The sequence below is a fragment of the Vicia villosa genome, linkage group LG6, assembly GCF_029867415.1.
Source record: "Vicia villosa cultivar HV-30 ecotype Madison, WI linkage group LG6, Vvil1.0, whole genome shotgun sequence".
In the NCBI taxonomy this organism is placed as follows: Eukaryota; Viridiplantae; Streptophyta; class Magnoliopsida; order Fabales; family Fabaceae; genus Vicia; species Vicia villosa.
Window position 1 is genome coordinate 149,644,521 of NC_081185.1, and position 25,954 is coordinate 149,670,474.

Genomic DNA, 25,954 nt, shown 5'->3' on the forward strand with positions numbered 1-25,954 from the left:
AAATGTCAATGATGTGATTAATTGATCTTAATTAGAGTTGCTTAACATGAAAATCTGAATAAATTTGTGATAGAGATTGAATAAACTGAACAATCCTTTGGCCCAAAACGAAAATGTCGTTGTCACACACCACCAGAAGCCCACGCATCCTCCATTTTTTTGTGTTATAAGAAAATGCTGTAACAAAAACAATCCTTTGGGCCATACGAATTGCAATTCATACTACCCCATAGCCCAGTACATTTCCACGTTTTTTGTGCTGATTGAAAACTAAAAACTGTCTTGGGCCATCTACCTGGGCCTGCGCCCCTTACTGCTCTCAGCACCATCAATTTCAGACTTTCACCCCCTGTTTCACTTAATTTCTAGTTAGATTTAGCTTTTCTTTTTCATATTTTCCTTAGAGAATAAAAAGCATAAAAATCCTTAATTGTTGTTAGTTTTTTGCATGATAAAATAGTACAATAAAAATGTAATAAAATCAATATTTTGTAAGACTTTTGTATGATAAAAATGAATAAAAACATGTAATATGTTCTCTTGTTAGAATTTATTTGTTTTGTTACATAGTTTAGTTCTAATTCTTTGATAAAATGCCATGAAAAATATGATGTTTGATTAAATCTTTTGCTAGTATTTTCTATAGCGTGCTTCCTTGTTATTACTGATTTGTTTGCTGAGATGTGCGAGATACTTCAAGAGAGCCTTCAATTGTGATTCGACTTGCTTCATGTTCCACTTTATTTGTGGGACACGAATTCGCTTCCAGTGTGATTTGTCTTACGACTTGATTTGCGTCGTATTCCACTTTATTTGTGGGACACGAACCTATTTCCGATGCCAGTCACCTGATCTCTCATTCATTGAGATGTATACTCTTGTATTGTCTGGATTGTTTCTCTTGCAGGTTGCTCGTGTGGTTATGCTCGACGTGTACCACATGTCGCTCGTGATTTATTTTCACGACGACGCTTTCTGACTTGCTTTGCTTGATGATAGCTTACACGAAGTATTCCAGACTTCTCTGCTTACGCTTGCTAGCTCATTGCAGATTTGCTATCCGTTCGGTATTGTCTCCTGGTCCCTTTTACCGCTTTACGCATCATCCTTTAACATGAGAAGTAGGACTTAGACATTCATCTGGCCAAGCCCTCGAAAGAGGCTCTGTTTTTGTTGGTTTGTTTACATTTGTGCTTTGCGGCAGGGAGTCACGGTGTAATAAGACCTATATGGCACTCCGTTAAGTCCTTATGGAAGGCATGCGGAAAGGGTTAGCAATCAACCCCTACCCAATCTCATCGAGTCTGTTCGGTATGCGCACGCTACGCGTTGCTTGATTCTGAACTAGCACAAGATCTTGTTATCGAGTATGTCAGGAAAAGGGTTCATGCAACCGGACCCCCGCATTTCCTATAGCTCGCGCCGCTCGACGTTGATGCTCGGTGTACGCACGCATCGTTTTCCTTTCAGATCCGTGATGGCTTGGTTGCTGAGAGGGACTCGCTCCTCTTGTCTATGGCCCGATCATTTTCGCGAGGTCTAATGCTTGGTTGACTCGGGTGATTCGCTCCCCTTGGCTATGGCGGGACCGCTTTTCTACCACTCGGCCAGTGCCGTTGGTTTTGTTTGCTTTACGAGCGGAGCTCGTTTGTGTGATATTCTTGTTTGCATTCGCTTTTCCCTGTAGGTTGATAGGCTAGTCTAGACTTGTACCCTTTGTATGATAACATTAGGTAGCAAGCTTTCCTCCTTATATTAGGTTTTCTCATGCATTCTTTAAAACACAAACCACGCTCTTTGATTTTCTTTTCTTAAGAGCTTGTTATTTCCGCTCCACTCCCAAGCATAAGTCTCCAAAGGTCGAGCAGCGGAGTGCGAATGTAACTCGTTCACCTAAAAAACACAAAACAAACAGAAACTAGTTAGCCGAGCTACGGTACCTCTGATTCCTCAAAAAGGATACGTAGGCAGCAGGGTAGGGCCCGTGCGAGCACAATCCTTTCTTTTCCCTACATTCTGCATTCATTTTAGTCCAGATTAGTGCAGTTTGCTTACACACCCATAGATTTAGACGTGAGCATGGATACCATCGAGTACGATGGGCGTGGGGGGTGCTATTACCTTCCCCTCGCGTAATCGACTCCCTTACCCTTGTTCTCTGGTCGTGAGACCGTTGTTTTATTTTGTGGTTTGCTGGCATTCCCTTCCTTGTCAGGATAAATATGTTAGTGGCGACTCTGTTAATTTTCGCGGTAGCGTCACCAAGCATTGGGACCATTACAATGGATCATATATCAAACATATTTCCTCATTCATATTCCCGTATCTTTGTAGAGTCCAACTGATCTTATTTTAAGCTCATACACCTACTCCACCATTAGTTTATCACTTCCATATATCTTGAACCCTTTATGTTATGATAAATATGATGGGTGGTTTGATATTTTTATCCAAGATAGTAATATCCCAAATAACATGTGTCTATAATCAGACTATTCAAAGCATTAATATATGGTGTTGAGTACACCAATAGTTTTTAGGTGACATCCAATAGATGTAGGATATAAAATACTACATCAAGGTATATATATACAAAAAGGACGACGATACGAAAATCCATATACAAAAATTGCAGCAAAATACACAACGAAAACACAAACTAGATGACAAAATCTTTAAATCCTCCAGACCATATTACATTTTCCTTTGCCCTGCACCGAACTACATAAAATATTAAACACGGGGGTGAGATACAACTATCATAGTGGAGTCCTAACTACACCATAAGCCCACCCGACTAATGGTTATTATGCTTAAAGTCACTTCTCCAATAAGTGGCATCAAATCCTAACTCATGCTAAGGGCTAATTGTCTTGGGAGAAAAAATGACTTTAAGCTATTTACTAAACAAGCCCCCATTCTTTGACGGAGAAAGATATTGTTTGTGGAAAGAGAAGATTTAGTTTTTCATAGAAGGTATGAATCATGGTATTTGAAATGTTGTGAATGAAGGTCCATCTGTTCCTACACGCAAAGATAATGGTGTTGTAGAAAACAAACACGAAAAGGATTGTATCAAAGATGATAAAGAAATTATGCATTGCAATTTGAAGGCGGAAGCTATCATCACTACTGCTCTCAGTCTTAATTAGTTTTGTGAGTTTCTCACTGCAAAACTGCAATTTAAATGGGGGATATCCTCCAAATTACCCATGAAGGAACTAGTGAGGTAAAGAGGGCAAAGTTGGGAACATTAACCCATAAGTATGAACTCTTCAAAATGAAACTTGAAGAGAGTATAAATAAAATGCAAAGATGATTCACCTATATTATTATACATATGAGAACTTTGGGAAAAACATTTTCAAATGAGGAACTAGTTGTTAAAATTCTTAGATATCTAAATTGTTACTGGCAACCCAAAGTCATTGTGATTCACGAATATTAGGATTTAGAGAGTATGGACGCATGTGAAGTTGCACATCTTTAAGGACCGAGTTTTAGAGATGTATTTTTGCATGCATAATTCAAACTGTTTGTGTTTGAGTGTGGACATTAAGCTTTAAGTCAGTTAGTTGAGTTTGTGGGATAAGAACCATAATTGAGATTGATTCAATTCATGTCAAAAGTAAAATCTCAAAAACATCTTTGAAACTTGAATTTTTGATATTTTGGATGTGTGATTACAATCACAATCCCTCGATTCGAATCAAATGAGGCAATAAGAATCAAGATTTTGTGTAAGCTCGTGAGTTGAATCATGACTTACACTTGATTCAAATCATGCACTCTGTGAGTCGAATCACAATTTGTACATGAGTTGAATCACATGTCATTCTTTAGCCACTACCAAGTTTGAGTCGAATCATAACCAACCATGACTCAAATCATAGCCATGTGTGAGTCGAATCATGCTTTAGTCTTGATTTGGATCACATAAAAATGGGTCTCTATTTTAAGTGTAGATCTTGTTTCATATCACTTGGATACTTGACTTAAATCACCAAATGCTCTTGGATCAAATCAAACATGATTTTTTTTATTTACTTTCGTGCTTCATCTCCAACACCTATAAATCATTTTTTTATCTCTTAAAAATCTCACCATATTAGAAAACACATTCTTCCATTGATGATTTGAAAACTCACAAACCACTTGTTTTTTCTTTTATCAAAAGAGTTTGAATCATTAGTGAACATTTGCAAACGATTTCTTTCATCTTATATCTCATTCTTTTCATTATTACATTTTCATCTGAAATGTCTTCTTCCACCTTTTCCCTTAAATCAACTTTTAAAGCAATACTCTTGTGTTTCTTTTCTTGAGTTTCACGCTTCTCTAGTCTTCCAAGTTTAATCAGATACTCTTGAAGTTTTCCGAACAATTTTGCAGATATTATTTTTTATAGGCTCTTCTTTTCGGATATCACCGTCACTTTTGGTTTCCATGCCCTAGTTAAAGATATAATAGTTTAAAGATTAATTTCACCATTAGAAAAAGTCTTACCAAGTCGCTAAGTGATTTGTCAAGTCTGAGAATCTTTTCTGTAAGTCAATAATTGATTCTTCATGCTGCATCCTGAACATTTTATACTCTTGAGATAATGTATTCAGTTTTGATATTTTCACTCCCAAGGTTCCTTCACGAGTGATTTTAATGTATCCCATATTTCCTTCATTGTTTTGCATTGAGAGACACTGAAGAATTCATCCATGCTTAGTACTCTTTGAAGCTAGTTCTTCGTTTTCTTCTCATAGATGATTTTGTTCTTATCATCATCAGCCCACGAGCTTTTGATCTCATGTGCACCAATGCCATAGACAACAATTGTTGGAACGAACAAATCATTTTCTACAGCATCCCACGCTTCTTATCCTTGTGCTTAAAGATGTGTTTGCATGCAGATCTTCCAAAAATCATAATATTCACCACAAAAGAAACGAGGCTTATTGTTGTTACCAACGTCTTTAAAAATCATATCAGCGAATCATTCTCTAAAACTTAGGAGTAAGTTACCTATAACCTACTCTGATTCCAAATGTAAGTAGAGAGTGCACCTAAGAGGGGGTGAATTGGGTGTTAAGAAATTTTAGAGGAAAACACACATGTACTGATATAGTACACACATATGATACTGATACAAGGTCGACCCAAATAATTTAGAGACCCAGTTCTAAATTTTAAAATAGGCCCCTTAATAAATAATATATATATAATTATAAATAAAATTAAAAATTAAAAAACTATTTAAAAAATTATTTTAAAGTTTATTTCTTAAAATATAATTTACGTATCTTTTTTAACCGTATAATATTTCTATTTATAGAGTTTTTTAGATCACTTAAACATTAAATCATTGTAATTATGTTTCAATTTAAATTTATACAAAAATATAAACATTTACAAATTTAAATTTTAAAAATATTTTTACATTAATAAAATCATCAAAATTTAGATACAAAATTTAGATACAAAGTGTTAAACCAACTTAAATAAACTTTAGGAGAAGGATATCTTGTAAAAGAAAAATCAATTAAAATAAATATAGTACAAGACGGAAACCTACTATCTACTATTGACAATGTCAAGCAATATATGAATATATATTATGCATAAATAATAGAGATTTTTTCCCCACCCATACACCTTCTTAAGAACCTATATTGAAAACCCCTAAATATCCTTATATTTTGAATATGCATATGCGAAGGTACATTTTTTCTATAAAAAAAAAATTGACTTCGCATATGCATCTCCGAAATCACATTTTTTCTAAAATATAGTGACTTCACATATTTTCATATTAGTAATTTGACTTATTTAGAGAGTGCAAACAGACTCCCCCCACTCTTTCCATTTTCTTCAAACACCAAATACACCCCAAATAATAAAATAAAAAAACCATTTTTCCCTAACACTATATTGAAGATTAAAGGCTCAATTGAAGAGTCTCAAGCTCCAAAAGTTCATTCCAACTTCAACTCAAAGCTCAAAAAAATTGTAAGTTTCCTATACTCATTACCTCGTCCTCAAAGATGTTATTAGGTTTGTTAGAATTTAGGACAATGTGTCGGTTGATGTTATTGTAGTTCGTAGTTACTGTTTGGATGTTCAAAATTGGATTTTGGATGAGTTAGTGCAAGAAGTGGAAGTTGTGAAAAAATGGTTATTCACAAGTTATTTCGCAAGCACATATCCTCAATCTCCCTCTACCAGTTTCGGATATGCATTTGCAAAATATTCCCAAAGTTGATTTTTTTTAAATTTTCAAATTTGTTTCAATAAATGAATTTTAAATCATTCCCTTACATTACCTTTCATTAAATAGTCACATTTTTCAAAAGAATGGCTAATAACTAGACACCGACTGGTTGACTAAGACAAAGGAGGCCAACCAAAATAGCCTCCGCTCGGCACGAGAGAGACACACAACAAGGAGTGACACGGGGACGGAGTCGAGTATGCGTGTAGGAAGCGCATGCAGGATCCTCGTCTGCACCGAGGAGTCGCTTGTCTCAGGCATCTTCCTCTCGTGAGGTTACTTGGGAGGAGAGGGTACATGAGCATGGTGAGGTACCTGAGGAGGAGGTTCACACTGAGCATGACGAGGTTGCTCATGACGACATACATGATGCAGAGGAGGGGGAGACACTAGATACCCAGGAGGGCCTTCTGACACGCTCGTCTTAATATTCTATCATGACCATCCCGCTTGACATATTTGGGATGGATTTAAACGGTTTATTTTGATAGGAACAGTTGCCCATAAAATATGTGAACCATTCGCGGAAAATATCTGATCATTATAAAAAAGTTTATTTCGGATATGCATATCCGAAACATCCTAAAATGTGAAAAAATGTGCGTTCGGATATGCATATCCGAAAGGTATTTTGGAGTTTTCAGGGGGTGTTTTTCACCCTATATGGGTGCACAAAGAAATTCTCTAAATAATACTTCAAATTTAATATTTAAATTGTGAGGTCCCAAAAGTCGGGCATGTACTGATATTAAAGTATTGATTTAAATATTTTTATAAATAATTCTAAAACAAAAATATTTTTATATAACAATATTTATACTATTGATTCAAATATTTTTATATACGGAAGAAATTATAGAAACTGATTTACTATCTCTTTTAAATATAAGGGTTAAATAAGTTTTTAGTTCCTATAAATATAGCGAAATAGGATTTTAATCCCTCTAATTTTTCTTGTAAATAATGATCCTCCCAACTTTTCCGTCCCTAAATTTGGTTTCTCCCGTTAGTTTTCATTAACAGAGACTTAGGTGACACGCCACGTGGAAGATAGTTTAGCAAAAATTTAAAAATGATTGAGATTGTAGGGGTTTTTAACCCCTCTAAACAAACCTAGAAGGAAGAAGAAAAATAAGGTATTGATGATGTAGGGTTTTTAAGGTGTGGAGTGTGAAAAGTTTGAAGAAATGAAACAACGAGGGAGTGGTCATGCTGGTTCAAACTATATCAGACACTTCCGTAGATGCATCTACAGAACAATGTGACGTTAAGCGATTCCATAGATGCACTTACGGAAACGTTCCTGAACTAATTTTATGTGTATTTTTTCCTCAAATACACTAGTTTATTACGCTTCCGTAGATGCATCTACGGAAGAAATTAATTTTTTTTCAAAATATAAGATACTTTCGGATGTGCATCTACGGAAACTGTGGACAAAATTGAAATTTTGCGTGGCGTATAAGATATCCATGAAGTTGGTTGAAAAATGTTTTATTTTTTTAAGGGTTAAATATGTTTTTAGTCCCTATAAATATGACAAACTTCAATTTTAGTCCCTATAAAATTTTTCTTCAAACAATGGTCCTCGCAATATTTTTCGTCCTTATTTTTAGTCTCTCCCGTTAGATTCCACTAACGGACGCTTACATGGCACGCCACATGTCACTCCACGTCAGTTAAAGTTAATACTAAAGAAAAATAGACATGTTACGGGGGTTTTAAACCCCCTGTAAATAACTTTAAATTTACAAATTTTCACAAGCATCTTTGCATCTTCTATATATCTTTTCCTTCCCCATCTGGGCGTGACTAATCAAACTATTTCTTTACAAAATACAACCATGACAAATGAACACTCTCGCAACATTCATCTTTCATGGCTCCTCCATGGGTTCAAGAACTCCAACTCAATTCCTTGACTATACCATCACGGCCGTATAGTTTTATCAATCATACAGCTCGGGTGGGACTTTCCATAAACTAGTCATATAAATAGTTTGTCATTCGCTATACTAACCTGTAAGTATTCCATTTTCCATGATCGTCTCTACCTTAGTTAAACTTAGATCTAGCTAGTGATTTACCGAGTAGTAGATGATGATAAAGCTTGATGAGAGAATAAATAGCATCATATCGCCATGAAAACATTTTTTTGGTTTTAATGAGTGCTGAGGGATATAAGAGAAGCATGTAGGGTCTGTTTGAAACCACAATGCAAGTAACTTTGGACAAAATATCCATTAAAAACCACCAAACATAGAAGGAGAAAGGAACACTGGAGTTCCTTTTGCTTCAAATAAACTATTAGGTGCTTCTAGCAGTTTTCCAAAACATGTTCATGGTGTGTGTTTTATAGTAATTTTTTCGCGTTGGCTGAATCTTGTAAAACTTTTTAATGCATGCATATGCATATTCATCGAGCATGAATTTTTCATTCAGTTATTCCTTGGATGATTTTTGCATTGAGTTAGTCCCTTATGTAGTTTTACCATTTTACGTTGTTCCTCTCTCTTTGTTACTGCACATTAACCTTTATTCAAATTCTTTTCTTTGGATTTGGCTTCTTTACATGAGAGAGTCAGTTTCAAAGGAAAAGTAAGGATGTATATCCATTGAGTAAAAAAGTTAGATTATCAAGTAAAGGTCAGACCCATTTATAGATTTTTTGTAGGCAGTCTAACCTTGCATGGGCGATAGGTGGATTCCATGACTCACACTCTTGGCCTCCAATCACATGGTAGAAACTATAATAATTGCACCACAGCTCCAGTCCAACTAAGCACAAATTTTGTCTAGGAAAAAAATGAGATGCAAGTTAAGCCGTAGGTACCAAACTTTTAGTATAGAGGTGGAAATTAAACAGGATACCATATAATAAGTTTCATGGTTTCAGTCCATCATATAAAATGATGGGAGATAGACAAAGACATCAACCATAAGATCAAAGCAAGATAGATGAAATTAAGGAATGCTTGGAATATGGATAGAGTAGTGTCACTTGAGCATAAAGAAAAATTCACCACACAACTACTATAAGAGATGCAATATTTTGTTAAAGTAAGATGGTAAATAGCCAATAATTTTTTATTTTTTATGCAGAAATCTACTTAATATAAATGTAAAGAAGTCATGATGGCAACCCTAGCCACATGTCAACTTGATAATAATCCTCGCCAAATGTCATCTTGCTAACAATCCTCGCCACATGTCATTCGATATGATAATTCTAAATACAAACCCTAATTATACAAACTCTATATTAAAATAAATAAATAAATAAATAATAAAAATAATATAATAATAATAATAAAATTAAACAATCAATATTGTTAATAATAATAATCTACATAATATCTAACTAATAATAATATTAAAATAACAATAATAATAATAATATAATAAGAAACTACTACTACTACAATAATAATAATAATAATAATAATAATAATAATAATAATAATAATAATAATAATAATAATGACAATAATAATATATTCATCTAACACTATTATATCTTATTATCCTAATTCTCATTTTTTTATTAAAAAAAATTTAATAATCAAAAAATAATTATTATAATACAAATTTTTGATTAACACTATTATATTCAACTAACTTTATTTTATCTTATAAACCTAATTCTATTTTAATTATTTTTTTAACTATTCTCTTTTAGTTATTCGGTTTAATATTAAAATTATAATTTTTTATATAAACTATAAATTACTTAGTTTTTTTAAATATAATCGTTTAATACAAATATTAATTTTATATGAATAATAATTTTTATTCTTTGTTGCACCAACTTTTAAATATTTTGTTCATATTCCATAACTACTCCATCACTCAATTACAATAATAATAATTAATGTAAAATTTTATTAAATCTATCTCTTCTATATTTCATATTTAAATTTAAATAATACATTAAAATTTTAAATTATAAATTTAATATTAAATTTAATATAGTTTCAGTAGTCACATTTTTAGGCTCATAAATTTATGTGTTAAGATTTTTTATATAAATAATTTATAATAGAGAAGTAATATATATATATATATATATATATATATATATATATATATATATATATATATATATATATATATATATATATATATATATATATATATATATATATATATATATATATATATATATATATATATATATATATATATATATATATATATATATATATATATATATATATATATATATATATATATATATATATATTAAATACAAATCCATTTCAAAACATTTTGAATATTATAAATTATAAAGAAAAATCATATATGCCAAGATATAAAATTATTTTTTACTAAAATTTATTAGATTATTAGTACAAGATTTTATTAAAATCTACGATTGTATTTTTAAATATTATTAAAGTATTAATGTAAAATCTAATTAAATATCTCTCTTCTACATTTCAGATTTAAATTTAAATAATACATTAAAATATTAAATTAAATATTAAAGTTAATATAGTTTTAGTAGTCACATTTTTATACTCATAAATTTATGTGATACGATACTTTATATAAATAATGTATAATAGAGAAGTAATAAAAAAATATACAAAATATATTAAATATAAATTCATTTAAAAAACTTTACAATACCTTTAATTCATGGAAGTTATATAATACAAAGATTAATAAATTATTAATTTCCTGAACGTTACATAATAAATGAGTTAATAATGACTTATATGAAACTTTTTTTCATTTAATAAATATAATTTTATATTTAAATATATATTTCAAAAATTCAATTCATAGTTTATCATAGTACAAATTCATTTATCAAAACATTTTTAATTTAATACAAGATTTTGTTAATATTAGATTATTAGTACAAGATTTTATTCAAATCTACCATTGTACTTTTAAATATTATTAAACTATTAATTTAAAATTTTATTAATTTCAATTATCTACTTGAATATTTTTTTAATTTAATAAATTTAATTATATAGTTTATTATTAAAATAAAAAATTATATTCATAATTTATCATAGTACAAATGTATTTATTAAAACATTGTTAATTTTATAATTTATAGAGGAAGAATACATAGCTCAAACATTATATTATTATTATTATTATTATTTTGTTGTAGTTTATTAGATTATTACTACAAGTTTTTGACACAATAAATAAATATGTTGTGTAACTCATATTCTTAACCTATAAATTATATTTTTTAATATTTTGTAACGCATATTCTTTCATTATTATGATTATAATTACTTATTTATTCTATTAATATACATTTTAATTAATAATTTAATTAGTGATTATTCGTTATTATTCTATCAATTATCATTGTGTATATATATTTTTGATATTGCATTATCAAAGTGTTCTACATATAAATTGTTGGTTGTGCTCTTCAATTTTGTATTGTAAAAATTTTAGTTTCTCTTAACTTATATTCCTTACCATTAGTTTTTGTGGCAGAATAGAGACTTAAATTATTATATTATAAATATTTCAATTCTCTTTTATATTGATCCAACTTCATTTTGTCTACTATTAAACTTTCTATCTAATTGTCTTTTATTGGATGATCTGAATCAGGAGAAGATCTTAAATTTGTATTGCATCATTGTTGCTTGCTTGGGAGTTCTATGAAATGATCGTTCATGTAGCCACATAAGTAAAGGTCTTTATGTCTTTATTTCAAATTTTTGTGATATCATTATGTCTTTTTCCTCTTTCATCTTATAGATCAAATCATATAAAGTGTATATTGAAGAAACATGTATTATATTTGGACATAAGATTATGGACAGAAGTGTATATTTGGACAGAAGATTATGTACACTATTATGTTAGATATAAAAGATGTATAATTTATTCTTTTATGCATGATATTTTACATAAACGGTGTAATTAATATTTGTGTATAAATTTTTTCGTATGTCTTGGTTCATGGTCTTATACATATCACATGTCTTGAAGTGTAATCAATCGTTTTAATAATAAAAATACAAATCTACATCTACATATGGGTTTGGATCCTCTCCTTTAATATTTTCTCTCCAACCCTCTCCTTCACGTTTATGTCTTTATCTCTTTCTAACATTTTATTTCTCTTATTCTATTTATCAATATTTTTTAATTCTCTAAACAATTGCATGTGTTTCGATTGAAGGAGAAGATGGATAGAATGAGATGATCCATTGTGTCTACATAAATGTAAAAGAATCTACATATATGATACTATGACGACTTCCAAGAGACAAACAAACTTGAGTAACAACTTTAAAATTTATATTTTTAATTAATTATTTTATATTATCCTTCTGGTAAAAGAATTCCTTTCAAATTTCAAAGACACAAATTTCTTTTGGTTGTTTCATTTGTACGATTATTAATAAAAGTCAAGGACAATCACTAAAACATGTTGGGTATATCAACTATATATATTGTCATATCAAGAATTATTTCATGTACAACTATATGTTGTCATATCAAGGGTTATTTTTATGGAAGGGTTGAATATATTGGTGGCTAATGATGATTGTGAAGATAGATGTTAATACAATATTAAATGTAGTTTACAAAGAAATATTAAATACTATTTTTTAGTTAATTAATATTTATGTCTTTACATTTATACATTTTAAATTATCAGTAAAATTTTTCTAATTTATTGTCTTTCATATTAACAAATTAATAGTATAATTGCATACATAATCTTAATGACATATAAGATAATTTTATATGCTTTCACATTAAAGAATTAACAGTATACTTACAAACATAATTTAAATGACCTTATTTTTTACGTTAAAAAATTAATAGTATACTTACAAATATAATTTAAATGACCTTATTTTATATGAAAATAAAATATAAAATATCAACTACTACAAAAATATAATGTTATTTCTAATATATCCGTGCGAAGCACAGGTCGGCGATCTAGTAAAATCATTAAAAAGAAAGTTGAAGTAGGTTTTATTGTAGTTTTTTTTCCTTCTTAGGTCGTTTGAACATGTGTTAAAAGGCCTCATAAAGCATCGATTAGAAGGGTTAAGCAAATGAAGGATATTCCAATAATCTAAAGTAGAATGGAGTCAAAATAAACTATATGTCAAATGATTAAAAGGGATTTAAATGGCCGATCTTTATACATATATGGTTAAAATATTTGAAAGATGTCAAATATTTTATGCATAGATGATTCAAACACAATTCAAAGATTTTCCTACCAACTATTTGATTAATTGTTTGTGAAAATTTATTATTTTTTATGTTAATTAAAGGGGGTTTAAAACCCCCGCAATCTATCTCTTTTTCTTTAATATTAACTTTAAGTGATGTGGCGTGACACTTGGCGTGTCATGTAAGCCTCCGTTAGTGCAATCTAACGGGAGGGACCAAAAATAGGGACGGAAAATATTGCGATAATCATTGTTTGAAGAAAAATTTTATAAGGACTAAAATTGAAGGTTGCCATATTTATAGGGACCTCTAACATATTTAACCGTTTTAAAACTATATTTATTTTGAGAGGGAGACACTACACTACTAGTATTTGTTAAACCCTACTTCCTCACAGTGCGTCGTCGCTAAAGTGGAAGAACCCCGAAACAAGAGAAATGGATTCAGCGAATGAACCAATGGCGACTGAACTGGAAGAACACCGCTTAACCGAATGGCGTCTGCATCGCGGCCCTTACCTCGGTGACATCTCAGCTCTCTGTTTTCTCCAGCTTCCCAATCATCCTCTTCCTCTTCTACTAGCCGGTATCATTTTGTTCCAACCACTTTCAATAACCTAATATTCATTAGTTTTTCAATCTCACTTCAATAATCTATTATTCATTTACTTCATGCTACTTCAACATTTAGGTTTGGGTTCGGAAATTCTGTTGTACGAGTTAGAATTTGGGAAGATAATGAAATCCTATTCGGTTTTCGATGGAGTTCGTGTGCACGGGATTACGTCTAGTTCTGAATCTGTGATTGCGGTGTTTGGAGAAAAGAGAGTAAAATTGTTTAGCTTCGCGTTTGAAAATGGTGATACTGGGAGTTCAGAGCTAAGGATGATTCATTTGTTGCCGAGATTTAATCACTGGATTTTGGATGTTTGCTTCCTCAGGGTGAGTAATAGTCATTCATATTTCCATTTCTGAATGAACTGTGATATTAACCCAATTTCGACTGAGATAATAATTTGAATTTGAATGATTAATTGACCCGATTTAAATAAGTGAATGACTACTTGATATAACTAGTTGCTGGAAAATTGAGGTTAGTCACGTTTAGTTAGTGATTAATGAGTTTCGAATTACGGCACCATGTTATATTCACAACTACCTGTTGGACGGATAAACACCAGTGATTAATGAGTTATGACACCTTGTTATAGTCATAACTACCTGGCGAACAATATTATCTGCATATTTGACCTGCATTGAATTAAGTTAGAAGAGATGAGGATGTTGCATTGGATGTGTGGTAAAATTAGATAGGAAAGGATTAGAAATGAAAATATTAGAGTGTTGGGTAGCACCTATAGTAGAGAAGATGATGGAAGAAAATAGATTTAGGTGGTTTGAGAATGTAGAGACAAGATCTGTAGATTATGTGGTAAGGAGAGTAGATCTGATGGAGAAAAGTCAAACAATTAGAGGAAGAGGAAGACTTAAAAAGACTATAAGAGTAGTTATTAAGAAAGATCTTGAGATTAATGATTTGGATAGAAACATGGTCTTGATAGAACAGTATGGCGAAAGTTGATCCATGTAGCTGAGTCCACTTAGTGGGATAAGGCTTCGTTGTTGTTGTTGTTGTTGTCATCGTAAACTTTTAAATTGTTGAAAAATTTGTGTGCCAAGGATATTATTTATGTCTTGAATAATGAATGCTTCTTTTGTTCTAACTTGTGTTTTTTATTTTAATTTATTGTTTTTTCTGTTGTTGCTTGTGACTTGGTAGTAGGGCTGTTTACCATGTTCGAATGTGAAAAGCCATTTTCTTGCTATAGGATGTAGTGACAATTCAGTTCAAATTTGGGACGTTTCTAACTCTAATACGGTTCTCAAGGTTCAATCACCAGGTTTGTTTCAATTTTACAACATGGGCTTGGTTTCATTTAAAAAAATATTATTTTATATGCCTAATGAGATACTATTTGTTATTGGATCACAGTACGATGCCTTTTGTACTCGATGCGATTATGGGGTCACAATCTTGAAGTTCTCCGTATTGCATCTGGTACAATATTTAACGAGGTAAGAAATCTGCTTGATACTTGATGTTTGTTCATTGTTGAGCTTGAAATCGTGTTGAATTTGTTTACAACATTCAACTTTAAGTCTCGGTTTGATTATCGCCAGAATAGTCTTTGATTTCTATGGACTAGTAACTCACACTGCAGAAACACTTCATCACAGCTCTCATCTTCATGACATATGACTCAATTGTTGTTCTACACATAATATGACACTGCATTGCTTTTCTTTTTTCTTTTTATTTAAAATCATGTATTAAGGATATATTTTATGCACTGTTCATCTATTTGCTTTACTGAAACTTTATCTTTAGTTTCTCCATATAATCATTGTATTGTAGTTACTATACTTGACAACATCCTTTGAAAACTTTCTTTCTGACCTGTTGTTTAATGTGTCAACCTTCCGATTTTCTTTTAATTACTTTAAAGAATTTGGTTCGGGCAGATTGTTGTTTGGAAAGTGGCCTCTCAACATAATAAGTCTTCAACAACTCCAGAAGACCATGAGCACCGAGGCTCCAATTGCAGCTCACCAAAAGATAATCTGTACGAGGCTGTACACATGTGTAAACTTGTTGGACATGAAGGTTCAATTTTCCGAATAGCATGGTCGTCTTGCGGATCTAAACTGCTATCTGTTTCTGACGATCGTAGGTGAGTTAGTTTTATAATCTTGTTGTATCAATGATCATAAATTTATATTTTTTATTGATGATGACAAGCATGTCATGATTATTTTTACAATGCAGCGCACGTGTCTGGACAATTCCTATTGAAAGGGAAGATTCATTGTACCATGACCCCATTGCCCTTGTCTTATTTGGACATAATGCTCGAGTTTGGGACTGCTGTATTTCTGATCATGTAAGCCATTCCTTCATGCTTATGAAAAACTTAATCTTAAAAAGAACTTTACTGATACTGTTTAATTCATTAACTTTTTGTCCATTATATCATGTTCTGCTTTTCCATCATCCAACACAAATGGGAAAATCATTATATAGTATCCTATTTTAGATTTTTAAGTTTGTAAGAATACCATATCAGGTCTTTTTAGTTAAAAGCCTCTCTGTAGGCAAATCTTATCGGGAAGACTTCAGATTTTTAATGCTAACTATCGCCCTTATTTGTGCCGCTTTCATCAAGATAAGTGGTCTAGCCACATCTTTTCTGTGGTTACTTGTAAACTTTTTAATCATCACTGACCAATAATAACTGCATATGTGTTGTGATGTGCCGTAATATTTCTGAAGACATTCATGTGCTGCTAGCTTAAAAGTTACATTATCATTTTGCTTATTAAGTTATCATTTATGTTATTTTTTTCTACTAAGCACAAAAACATGTTTGGAATGTATTTGACATGACAACATTAAAACTGTATTTGTACTGTGCTTAATTTTCTGCTTAATTATGAATCTTTATTGTTGACTCATGCAATTGAAATATCCCCTTTTCTAATTAATTTTTCCACAGTTTATTGTCACTGTCAGTGAGGATTGTACATGTCGTATATGGGGAATTGATGGTGAACAGCTGGAAGTCATTAGGGAGCACATGTAAGATCTAAACGTGGATTATAGATTGTTGAGTATTAAATTTCTAAATGCCAATTGATTGAAGGTCTGGGGATCTGATCGAATAAACATTGGATATAACTAATTGTCTGGACTTTTTGAGTTTTGACATCACGTGAACTGAGTATCTACATGAAATAGTTGCTGGCCATATGCTATCTCGAATCCCTTGGACTTGTAATATCTAATCAACCTTATGTTTAGCCCCTTAAAAGACCTGACGCAAAAAAATATCACTTATTAATTTTTATTGATTTTCCATGATTCACTTTAGTGTTGCTGTATGAGTTTTAAATGAACTGAGAAATTTAATAACCCGAATGATTGGTTTTCTTACAAAGAGATGTTTGAATTCTATCCTTTTTAAGTGTTGAAAATGATTCAAAGAGTGATTATTTGCACAGTTGAAAACAATGAAATTTTCTATTTGTTTCATATCTTACAATTATTCCGTTTACTGCATCACCAGAGTCATTATGTGTGTGACTACTCATGTTGTTTTCCGTTAGGTCTTTTGACATCAAATTTTTATTTTCATATATTTTTTTTTAATGAAACGTGTATTGTTTTCTATGTACAGAGGAAGGGGTATATGGAGATGTTTGTATGATCCAAATTTGTCACTTCTTATAACCGCCGGGTTTGATTCTGCTATCAAGGTGCATAGGCCTCATGCTTTTCTGTCCAGGGGCTTGGCTGAAGCACAATTGTCCCACGAAAGAGCAGAGATGTTTTCTATTTGCATCCCTAATGTGCTGGAGCATATTGGATTGACCGACAGGTTGGATCATTATTAAATTTAACATAATCACTTTGGATGCACTATAACATTACAATTTTTTAACCAAATTTGAGGTGCCGATGTCTATAGTCCGTAGTGTTTACCATATTCCATGTTGACTGGCCTTTTTGCCTCCTTATTTGTTGCAGCAAGAGTGAATACGTTCGTTGTTTGCGTTTTTCCTCTCAGGATTCTCTTTATGTTGCTACCAATCATGGTTATCTCTACCATGCTAAATGTGAAACTGGAGGTGCTCATTGGAATCAGCTTGTCCAGGTCAGCAACAGGACTCCAATTATCTGTATGGATTTATTGTCCAATGACTCATTTGAACTTGGATGTGGTGATGAAGATTGGATCGCCATTGGAGATGGTAAAGGAAATATGACAGTCATTGGAGTTACTAATAATGATTCTACTCCTACAGTTAGATTGAGCTTTACATGGCAAGCTGAAATGGAGAGACAGCTTTTGGGTACTTATTGGTGCAAATCCTTGGGATGTAGGTAATGAAGGACCTTATCTTATCTCTCAATATTAGCATCTACTTATTGACTAGATACTTTATACTTAAACCATGCACAAATAAGTTATCCAAGTTGATGCAGTATGAACCAATTCTTTTATGCTCACTGCCTGCTAAATGTCTTGGCCTCACTATCAAAATGCGTCTGATTCATAAAAATCTCTGCTATGCACGCATTATGAGATTTACTAAAGAAAAAGAAATAGGCCTATTATTGCTAGTGTGGTTTCTTTGTATTAACTATTTTAGACTCTTTTGAAATTAGTTTCCTTGTTTCTTTGTTATTATCATGATTTGTTTCTCTGTTTAATTCGGATTTGAATCTTTTGTTAATAGAAATGGTGGTTAATAGTTTATGGCGTCATCGTTCATCATATCAAACCTTAATCAAGCCCTTCATCTTTGCTCCACTTTATCTAAACACTACAACCTCAATAGCTTTGTTTCAAACTAATGAAATGAAATGTATTTTTGCCATTCTTTGGTGACACAATCGTGCAGGTATGTCTTTACTGCCAACCCTAGAGGAAAATTGAAACTCTGGAGGTTGCCCGACCCTTCACAATCTAATAGTCTGAGCTCCGCGAGGGATAACATTGTGTCACTTACAGCAGAGTTCATATCAAGTTACGGAATGCGAATCATGTGTTTGGACGCATGCTTGGAGGATGAGGTATTCATCTTCTCCCGTTTTACATATCCTAAACCTTTTTGGGGTGAGTTATGTTTGGTATTGCATGATGGAATCTGACTTTATGTGCAATGCAAATACCATATTAACAAAATCTACGTTATTTAAAGGTCGGCCTTGATATGACACTGTTCAATAACTAATTGGGAGGAACAGTGGCATTGTTCCAAAACTGCATTTTGTCTTCTAATTTAAGATGTAATCATAATTCGTATAAATATAAGTAGCTTATAATTTAGAAAGGGAATCTCATTTAGAATTTGGATATCGATGTCTTTGCAGGTCCTAGCTTGTGGAGATCTACGTGGTAATATGATTTTGTTTCCACTGCTAAAAGATCTGGTGCTGGGCACATCTGTTGCACAGGAGATGAAAATACCCCCAGTAAATCATTTTAAAGGTGTTCATGGGATTTCAAGCGTCTCCAGCGTTGTTGTAACTAAGCTTGGTTACAATCAAATTGAGATACGCTCAGTATGTTTAACTATTCATGCTTCAAATTGTGATAAGCTTGGTTTCAATCAAATTCAGATATAAGCGCTTTTTCAAATGATAATGTTTAGAGCATGGTTAATGTCAATCCGACAAGTAAAGTTATGAATATGCTCTACTCTAATTCCAAATATTGACTTTTATTCACGTTCAGACTGGAGCAGATGGCTGTGTATGCTACCTGGAATACGATAAAGAAATGCAGAATTTGCAATTTACAGGGATGAAACAAGTGAAAGAGTTGACTTTGATTGAACATGTTTCTGTTGATAACATGTCGGAAGCTACATCATCAAGAAGCTACGCAGCAGGTTTTGCATCTGTAGATTTCATAATATGGAACTTAATCAATGAGAATAAGGTACTTTGACTATTTTTTCTCTTTACTATGCTTGGTTAATATTCATCTGTTGGTGCATACATTGCCAGATATTATACCTATGATATCAAGTGCATATGACATTATCAGGTGGTGAAAATTCCATGTGGCGGCTGGCGGCGTCCTCATTCCTATTTTCTAGGTGATTTACCAGAGATGAAGAACTGTTTTGCCTTTGTTAAGGTTTACTTTTTGCTTTGAAAACTTGACTATTGAAACAACTTATAGTAAGCAAATTTCATTTCTTTAAGCTTTATCTATCCTAAATCGCATAACACCTGCTCATACTGAAACAGTTATACTCTTCCAAAAAATCTTTATAGAGTGACTATAATTATCTATATTTGAGATCATTTTACATTTTTGACTTGAATAGGAACTCCACACAAGGGCTTTTAGGCCTCACTTTTTTTATTGGGTTGAACCTAACAATGGGAATGAACTGGATGATGTTAAATAAAAGAATTTATCTACTCTATATAGTTAGGATACACTTTAGAGGATAAAGTGCAATAAGTTGAAATCCATTTATTTAAAAACCAATTGACCTTATGTTTAAATACATTCAAGGATTACAAATTATGAAGTTGCAAAAATCTGAACTTTTGAATTTCCATTCAATAGTTATAGACTATAATTCCAGATTTAATTCTTTAAAGTGCATCCTTCACTTTCGAGAAACCAAGTCCTAAATAAAAATCAGTTAAATATGATTGCCTTGTGATATTTGCAGTCTTTAGATTTCAAATTTTCCATCCATATCAATGGTGATCAGAAAGAAACAGTTTACCATATGTTCATTGTTTAGCTCCCTTTATTTTATTGCTTCCGTAACATGGATGTCGGTGTAGGTTGAAAAGTGCTAAAGTTATTGCTATTCTTTCAGCATTAAATTTCAACTCTATTTTTAGCAGTAGCTACTTTTTAAAATTTACCAATACCCACCTTACACTGGTCCTATTTTCTCATGGGTGGCTGGCTGGCTGTTCTTTGTTTACACAAATATATATCTCTGAATATCCCTGACAAATAATTCCAATTTTTACAGGATGAAATGATATATATACATAGACACTGGATTAATGATAACAATGGGAAGATATACCCTTTGAGTTTGCATATGCAATTCCATGGGAGGGAGATACATTCATTGTGCTTTATACATGGAGATATGCTCCTGGGAGATTGTTATAAGCATGCATTATTTTCTAAATCAAGTTGGATTGCAACTGGATGTGAAGATGGGACTGTGAGACTGACTTGGTAACCGTTATTCTCTGCTCTCTATAGAACTCCCTTGAATACCTCATAAACCCCTAATATGTGTCTCTGTTTGTTTGACTTAGGTACTCTCCAGGTATTGAGAACTGGTCGACATCAAAATTGCTCGGTGAGCATGTTGGTGGATCCGCTGTACGATCAATTTGCTGTGTCTCAAAACTACACATCATTCCATCAGCTACAATCACTGTACCTGATGAGAGGAGCGAACTAAACGTTGCTGATGCAGACAAAGATAGTCCAACCTTACTGATATCAGTGGGTGCAAAGCGTGTCTTAACTTCTTGGCTACTCAAAAGTATGAGGTTGGAAAACAAAATTGACTTCCACTCTGATAATCAGCAAGATTCAAAAGAAGTTGATGATCAAGTTTTGTCAAGTTTGTCTTCAATGACGTTCCAGTGGCTTTCCACTGACATGCCAACCAAATATTCAACTACACACAGATATACAGAAAATAATGCGGGGAATGTAGATGTTGCTGAAAATGGTTCAAATATAAAAATTGATGCTGAACCTAGAATGGTGAACTTGGTCAGAGATAAAAATGAGGATGACTGGAGATATCTTGCAGTCACTTCTTTTCTTGTTAAATGTGCTGGTTCCAGGTTAGAAGAGATGCCTAGCATTTGCTTCTTGATTCTGTATATTGTTTAACAACTTATTTATCCCCAAAAAAAATGAAACTAAGGTTTTTATTTTGTCTATCTTTCAGGATATCTGTCTGTTTTGTCGTCGTTGCTTGTTCGGATGCTACAATCATGTTACGCGCTTTAATTTTGCCCTTTCGTTTATGGTAGTAACTATTATTTCCATCAAATTCTTTGATTTTTTACTTTCTGTTTTCTTGTATTTTCTATTACATCTTACTCGGCTCTTTCCTTTTTACTTGATGGCAGGTTTGACATTGCATTACTTGTTCCTTTATTGGCACCCGTTTTATCATTGCAGCATATTGTCTTTCCCACTCGTACGCGTCATAAAGGTTTGTCTGGCACTCTATTTAAGTGATTGGTTGCGAGAGACCGTGAGTTGTGAACCACATAATCCCGTCCTTTCACATGATGTAGAAGTTGTATTGTAATGCTAATAGGATTCTTTTGAAGTCCGTCTCTTCAAAATTTAAGGCAGTAATTACCTGTTGCCAATATCACAACTAGTGGTTAAAAAAAAGACTTGATATATGGCGCCCTCATCAAGTAAGCCTGAATTGAAAGAGGAAATTTTCTCAATGCTTTGGTTTACTTATGAATTATGATCATAGGCTTCTTTTGATAGTCAAAAGACAGTTCGATAAAATAGTTTGATAGGTAACCCTCCCCGGTGCCTGATTCCATCATGAAAAAATTGTCTCTATCATATTTCTTAGTATATGAAATGAAGGATATTATTTGTTAAGATGAATGCCTTGTACCTTTTTCTCATACTTTTAAAAATATGTACTATAATAAATTGAGGTCTTCCATATATTTTCTGTGTGAACTATTTCCCTGCTTTAACATGTCTAACTTTATGTTGCAGATAGCATCCAAGTTGGAAATGCTTACATTGTGATTAGCGGATCTACTGATGGGTGTGTTACATTTTGGGACCTGACTGACAGTGTGGAAGCTTTTATGCAGAGAATTTCTGTTTGTGATGTAGAGAAGCTTTTTGATTGTCAGAAACGACCGCGCACAGGTAGAGGAAGTCAGGGAGGTAGACAGTGGAGATTTTTCAGCCGTGGGTTATCAAAGAAAAGACAAGATAACAATCCAGTGACATCAAAAGCTAAAAACAAAGCCGAAAGCACCAATTCTACCACACATGGGACCTCTTCAGTGCCAAATAAATCTGAAGACAGCAATACGGTTTGTTCTCAAGCCATGCATGCAGCTTCCCCTGAATTAGAAAATAAGACTGATAATTCGTCAGCAGAAATATGCGAAGTACAGCCTCTACGCCTTTTGAAAAATGTTCACCAATCTGGTGTCAACTGTCTCCATGTATCAGAGATAAAAGGTGTCCAAAATAATGATAGTTCTTGTATGTACAGCATAGTTAGTGGGGGCGATGATCAATCACTTCATCATCTCGTGGTTGAGTTATCACCTAAAGCAACAAATCTTGATGGGATTTTAACCCCACATATAACCCATTTGGCCACTGAACCTGAATATGTAAAGGACACCAATTTTCAAAATCAGAGTAGAAGCTACGAGATCAGATTCTTAAATTCCGAAAAATTCCCTTCTGCCCACAGCTCTTCTGTGAAAGGTAAATCCGCACGATTAAACTTCTACATCTATCTGCTTTTCCCCCTGTTTATAAAGAATTGTAGGCATGATATGCTTTCTTTGTCTGACACTAGCTTTGTTGGCTTTCCCACTAATTTTTTCATTTACTTTATCTATAGCACTTTGTTCCAGTGAAAATGTTAAAACCTATTATTCCCTATAGAATTGTTCCTTGTTGCATCTGCATTTTTCTTAATATGGAAATCTGCTTTTATTCTGCTAAATGATGAAATAAAGTATTAATGGTACTTGCAAACCATATATCCATTTGAATCACTTAATCAAACTGAAGCTAGTATATGAATGTCAGAGCTTTTAGTATTTTTTCGAAGAAATATTGTCAGTGATGCATGACTATCAACCTTTATTTTATGAAGGTGTCTGGACAGATGGATCTTGGGTGTTTTCGACTGGACTTGATCAGCGAGTCAGATGTTGGCATCTTCACCAGAATAAACTAATAGAACGTGCACACCTAATAGTTAGTGTGCCGGAGCCAGAAGCGTTATCTGCTAAGGCTTGTAGCAGGTGATTATTTTAGATGTAAATGACCGGATATGTGATATATCATGTTGTTCTATCTCTTAGCTCTTGCTCGTGCCTTATGCAGGAACTATTATCAGATTGCTGTTGCTGGAAGAGGGATGCAAATAGTGGATTTCTCGGGATGCTAACACAATTGATGAATGGCGTATGGATGAAGTGATTGTTATTTTATTCTATTTTAACATCAGAGTAAATTAAGGAGGAGGTGCAACTTGTTCAGTTGTATCTATTTTTAATCCTGCTGGCAAAATGGTCTGTGGTTGATCCATGCCCCTGAAACATGTATTGGCATCAGTGTAGCTGTTCATATACATCTTATGATGTTGGGAATCTGCAATGCAATTCGATTTGATTTATACTATTTAAATGTAACTTGTACTATAAATTATTTTAAATCTAAGGATACTGTGTTGCGTTGATGTTTCACACTAGTTCCCTTGCGTGCAAATTTACTATATGGAAACAAAATATTGTGCTTAGGTATCACTCTTTCTGGTGTAGTATTTTTGTAATGATATGAATAATATAAATAAAAGGAATTATAAGCAATATGCATAATTAAAAGGAATTGTTTTACTTGAATAGAGTTTGAGTTTTATTGATTGCTCTGTTATACTCCTAATTCTTTGAAAACCGAATATCCATAGGAATCGTTTTGAAATTTGAAAATAAATACTTTAGTTTTCAAATAAAAGTCATTATTGTTTAAAATAAAATAGGCATTGTATTGAAAGTGGCCCTTAAGATTAAACATTATTATCGTATTCATGTGCTAATTTTGTGTGTAATAAAGAATCATATAAAAAAGAACATGTGAGTTGGAGAAAAAAATAAAATTTTAACAAATGTAAATGTAAAATTTTAAATATAAATGAAAAATATAAAATAATTTACTTAATTGTAAATTTAACAATAATTATATAGAAAACAATGATCCACAAAAAAATGTTTAAGATAGGTTAAGAATACAATAGCAAAATTGGGTCAGATAATTTAATAATTGACGGTCCAACAACAATTAAAAGAAAATGATATAGATCACTATGGTTTAATTATAAATGAAAAATGATCATATAAATTCAATTATATTAAATAATCATATAAAAAATACAATAAGATGGAGATAATAAAAATGAAATATTAACATTTAAAAATAAAAATTATCTCTCAATTAATAGTAATTGTTGATTAAAATAAAATAGCTACTATGTTGATAATGACCCGTGAAATAAAAAAATAATTTGATGCGATATAAAATATATTTAAAAACAAATGTAAAATAAACAATAATCATGGAAATTTAATTGTATTAAATAATGATAAAAAATCGTGAGATGGAGAAAAAAAATAAAAATAAAGATATTATCTCTCAAATAAAGACAATGATTGATTTAAAATAAAATAGACATTATGTTGATAGTGACCCGTGAGATAATAAATAAATAAATAAATAAATAGAGAAAAAATTAAAATGAAAGTAAGAAAGTGTGAAAAAATGTGAGAGAAATTTGAAATTTTAATTAAGATAGAGAAAATGTGTAATGATCGATTAAAAAAAATTAAATATTGAGTTGATAGTGGCCCGTGAAATAATTAAATATTTTTGGGAATAATAATTAAATGATCGATTATTAATATTTTTTGCGATAATAGATAAATGTTGAAAAATTAAAATGAAAGTATGGAAAAATGAAATGCGAAATAAATTTGAAATTTTTAGTAAGATTAAAATTTAAAAATAGATTATTAATATTTTTTGTGATACTAAATAAATTAAGAAAAATTAAAATGAAAGTAAGAAAGTGTGGCAAAATGAAATGTAAAAGAAATTTAAATATGACTTCCATCATCCATGGCTTACATGTGATGTCATCATTCATG

At 31.9% G+C, this 25,954-nt stretch overlaps 1 protein-coding gene across 3 annotated transcripts; it reads left to right on the forward strand.

Moving 5' to 3' along the window:
* Positions 1-7: 7 nt before the first annotated feature.
* LOC131610469 (uncharacterized) lies at positions 8-24,499 on the forward strand. Of its 3 annotated transcripts, XM_058882426.1 has the most exons (21): positions 8-1,067; positions 13,845-14,032; positions 14,138-14,388; positions 15,230-15,347; positions 15,440-15,522; positions 15,970-16,178; positions 16,274-16,388; positions 17,001-17,083; positions 17,682-17,882; positions 18,032-18,388; positions 18,910-19,081; positions 19,382-19,573; positions 19,746-19,952; positions 20,061-20,153; positions 21,019-21,233; positions 21,317-21,859; positions 21,967-22,047; positions 22,151-22,236; positions 22,773-23,507; positions 23,905-24,055; positions 24,138-24,499. In XM_058882426.1, the coding sequence occupies exons 2-21, from the start codon at positions 13,885-13,887 to the stop codon at positions 24,199-24,201; spliced, it is 4,104 nt and encodes a 1,367-aa protein (XP_058738409.1). In that variant the 5' UTR covers positions 8-1,067; positions 13,845-13,884; the 3' UTR covers positions 24,202-24,499. The 3 variants fall into 3 exon arrangements, with proteins under 3 accessions (XP_058738409.1, XP_058738411.1, XP_058738410.1); XM_058882428.1 differs by lacking the exons at positions 8-1,067; positions 13,845-14,032 and having other exon boundaries at positions 14,250-14,388; positions 15,227-15,347; positions 15,954-16,178; XM_058882427.1 differs by lacking the exons at positions 8-1,067; positions 13,845-14,032 and having other exon boundaries at positions 14,250-14,388; positions 15,227-15,347.
* Positions 24,500-25,954: the final 1,455 nt, after the last annotated feature.